This window comes from Dipodomys ordii, unplaced genomic scaffold (assembly GCF_000151885.1).
Source record: "Dipodomys ordii isolate 6190 unplaced genomic scaffold, Dord_2.0 Scaffold118, whole genome shotgun sequence".
Lineage (NCBI taxonomy): Eukaryota > Metazoa > Chordata > Mammalia > Rodentia > Heteromyidae > Dipodomys > Dipodomys ordii.
In genome coordinates this window covers 136,041-139,971 of record NW_012267334.1, presented here as the reverse complement: position 1 = coordinate 139,971, position 3,931 = coordinate 136,041, and the positions used below count along the sequence as shown (strand labels likewise).

The 3,931-nt window shown below is 51.6% G+C and overlaps 1 protein-coding gene across 1 annotated transcript in view; it reads left to right on the top strand.

The window, feature by feature from the left end:
* Cacna1b (calcium channel, voltage-dependent, N type, alpha 1B subunit) overlaps nucleotides 1–3,931 on the top strand; it is a 181,386-nt gene that overhangs the window by 89,088 nt on the left and 88,367 nt on the right. Inside the window, exon 20 of the mRNA XM_013029324.1 lies at nucleotides 1,606–1,823. Coding sequence (XP_012884778.1) covers nucleotides 1,606–1,823 — 218 coding nt within the window. The remainder of the gene's footprint in view (nucleotides 1–1,605; nucleotides 1,824–3,931) is intronic.

The following is a 3,931-nucleotide window of genomic DNA, read 5'->3' as shown; positions in this document are numbered from 1 at the left end:
CAGGTATGGACACGCGGGAATGGCCGGGGGACCTGAGGGCCGGAGGGGGACCTGCGGGGAGGGGGACCTGCGGGGAGGGAGGACCTGAGGGCCGGAGGGGGGACCTGAGGGCCGGAGGGGGGACCTGAGGGCCGGAGGGGGACCTGAGGGGAGGGAGGACCTGAGGGCCGGAGGGGGGACCTGAGGGCCGGAGGGGGGACCTGAGGGCTGGAGACCTGAGTGTTGTGTGGGACCTGAGGGTTGAGGGGACCTGAAGGCCGGGGGGGGTGGTCCTGAGGGTCATGTGGGAACTGAGGGCCGGGCGGTTCTGAGGGTCCTGGGGGACCTGAGGGCCGTGGTAGTGTGGAGTCCTGAGTAGGTGGGCACATGGGGGTTGTGGGGGCCTGGTTACTTTGGGACCTGGGTAGCTGGGGATCTGGGGACCTGGTGTCTTCATATGGGAGTCGTTGAGGAAAGGAATTGGGCCGTTTGATGCCGGACCCTGATAACCTGGCTGTTAGAACAAGGTGATTCTGTTCTACCACCTGTTTCTGCCACTGGCCCCTTTCTGTCCTAATAAAATGCTCAGAGGGACACAGCAGCCGGTGAGTTCAGTGAATTTTAGCCATCAATCTAAGGCTCCCAGGGAAGGGCTGAGAACTTGACTCAAAGCTGTTGTCAGCAAGTACTGGTGGCTCGTACCTATAATCCTGGCTACTCAGGAGGCTGATATGGGTCTTGCAGTTTGGAGACAGCCCAAGAAAACAGTCTATGCAACTCCAGTTTACCTGCAAAAAGTTGGAACTAGAGGCATATTGTATAGCTTCAGCCATTAGTGAAAAGCCAAGTAAGAGGAGAGGATAAGGCCCTGAGTGCCAGCCCACACACATATCAGGACTGAGTGGCCCGAAGGGAAGGAAAATCTGGAAGTACTGTGGAAGAAGGAGGGCTGAAAAGCCTGAGGGGAGCCTGAAGAGACTCTGGGCAGGGTGGAACAACTGAGGGGCCAGATGAGTACAGAAAGGGACCCTAGGCCATCTACTTGCTCCCTGGCTCCAGACTGCAAGAGACATGGGGACTGAGGCCACAAGTCAACCAGGACAAGGAAGTCAGAGGATACCACTAGGACCAGCCCAACGGAGGCACTGTCTTTGTGTGCAGGGGTCTGTGCTGGGCCTGAGGCTTGGTGGTACAACAGGTCCAGATTTCTTGGGAAGTGTTGGGCTCCAGACCATATCATTCTGCATTCAGTTCTGATCCACATGTCCACTGTGGTGCCAACAGCACCTGGTTCTGCCAGGGAATACAGATGAGTTAGTGCCCTGACTGCCTTCCGGACATAAAGACACAAACGCGTACAGGGAATACAGATGAGTTAGTGCCCTGACTGCTTTCCGGACATAAAGACACAAACGCGTACAGGGAGTACAGATGAGTTAGTGCCCTGACTGCCTTCCGGACATAAAGACACAAACGCGTACAGGGCAACAGAAGCCGGTACAAAATGACAGAGTAGCAGAAGAGATAGTTGGGGCTTGGCCTGGGCAGAGGTAGAGGTTAAGGAGTAGGTTTGTAGACGTGACAGTTTTGGCATTGCCTCAGACTGACATTTGTCTCCTGTTTCAGGGAGTCTCACTGTGGCCTTGAGGCCAGTGGGGTGACGAGCATGGGTCCTGTGCACACCCTGCCCAGCACCTCTCTCCAGAAGGTGGAGGAACAGCCAGAGGATGTGGACAACCAGCGGAATGTCACTCGAATGGGCAGTCAACCCTCAGACCCTAGCACAACTGTGCACATCCCAGTGACAATGACAGGACCTCCTGGGGAGACTGCAGTGGCTCCCAGTGAGTATCTTCCTGTTCCAGTGGCACAGGCCCAGCTATACCATCTCTATGGCTCCATGCAGCTGCTGGGGACCCAGCTTGTCTCTATGAATTGTGCTCCCAGCTGAAAAGAAAGTCCTTTGCTGTGAGCATTTGTCCCTTGGTGTCTCTTTGCCTTCTGTTGACCCAGAGGCAACTGTAGGTTAAGCTCCATTTAACACACACACACGCACACGCACACACACACACATGGCTTTCAAGTGTCTTTGAGTTTCTAGCTACTTCCAGGCTGGGTGGGAGAGGACTGAAAATACAGTGGAGAGGGCCAATCTTGCCAGAAAGACAGACACAGATGCAAAATGACATTACCCTTTATGGTTGAACAAAAGCTGCTAAAAACTGTGGCCACGGTCTTAACTGGGACTGAGAGCTTGTAGGGGGAGAGGTAGATCTCATAGCTTTCTCCCACCTGCTTATGTGTCCTTTTCCCAAGCTGCCTTCTTTCTTTCCACATGGGGAGATAAACCTGAGGGAGCAGGCAGTAAGGGCAAGGTGAACAAGCTGTATAGTAGGCAAAGGCTGCAAGTGACTAATGTGGCTCTCCTGTAGTAGGGAAAGTGTGTGAACACAGAGACTCTATAGAGAAAACATTCCAGGAGGGATAGGATGGACCTCACAGAAGGCCAGAAAGCACCGAGTTCAGGAGGAAACTGGCCAGCTTGATCAGGTGCCCTGCACATATATCCCTGTTTGCAGATGTTGTTACACCATATGCATTCACATACCTTTCCTTCGTGTACTTCATCTCTCACTGGGACCCCAACCCAGGCACAGTCCCAGGTGGACCAGGATGGTGGTGGCTGTGGCTGCTCACTCACTCTTCCCTTACTCTCAGTTTCCTCAAAAGAAAGATGATCCTGGTCCATTCTTGTTTCATTTTTCTTGGGCACAAGGAGTCTGTTTTTCCAGCTTCCTCTGATTCTCTCTGGATTTGCCTGTATTTTGTTCACAAGAGACCTTTGTTCCCTCAGCCCCTCATCCTTGCTGGCAACCACTCATATTTTAACTGCTTCTAATTTTGCCTTTTCCAGAAACGACCTTTTCAGGGTGGGTCTTTCACTTAGCATATCACTTACTCCATGTCATTAAGTTGCTTCATCAGCCATTCCTTTTCAGTACTAGATTACACGGTTATACAGATGGACCAAAGTCCACTCACCTAGTGAAGGACATTGTTATTGCTTCCATTTTTGGCAATTATAAATAGATATTCATGTTCAGGTGGTTTTTTTTTTGTTGTTGTTGTTGGTTTGTTTTTGGTCCTTGGGCTTGAACTCTGTACCTGGGCGCCGTCCCTGAGCTCTTCAGCTCAAGACTAGTGCTCTACCATTTGAGCCACAGAGACACTTCTGGTTTTCTGGTAGTTAATTGGAGATAAGAGTCATGGACTTTTCTGCCTGGGCTGGCTTTGAACTGCAGTCCTCAGATCTCAGCCTCCTGATTAGCTAGGATTACAGGCGTGAGCCACTGGTGTCCGGCGTGTTCAGGTTTTTTTGTGATCTGTTTACAACTAATTTGGGAAGTGAAAACTTGAGTCTGGCATCTTAGACCACTTGGCCATGCTGACATATTCTTTTTTTTTTTTTGGCAGTCATGGGGCTTGAACTCTGGGTGGGGGTGCTGTCCCTGAGCTCTTCAGCTCAAAGCAAGCACTATACCACTTGAGCCACAGCACCACTTCCGGCTTTTTCTGTTTATGTGGTACTGAGGAATTGAACCCAGGGCTTCATGCACGCGAGGCAAGCACTGTACCACTGAGCCACATTCTTAGCCCTGCTGACATGTTCTATAGCTAGTTTGAGTAAACACTTGAGTGGTTGGTTATATGGTCAGATTCTCAAATTCCACCCGCCCCCTCCGTCATCCCTCATGGGGCTTGAACTCTGGGCCTGGGCCTGGGCACTGTTCCTCAGCTCTTTAGCTCAAGGCTAGCACTCTACCACTTGAGTCACAGCACCACTTGTGGTTTTCTGGTGGTTTATTGGAGATAAAAGTCTCACAGACTTTCCTGCTTGGGCTAGCTTTGAACCACAATCCTCAGATCTTAGCCTCCTGAATAGCTAGGATTA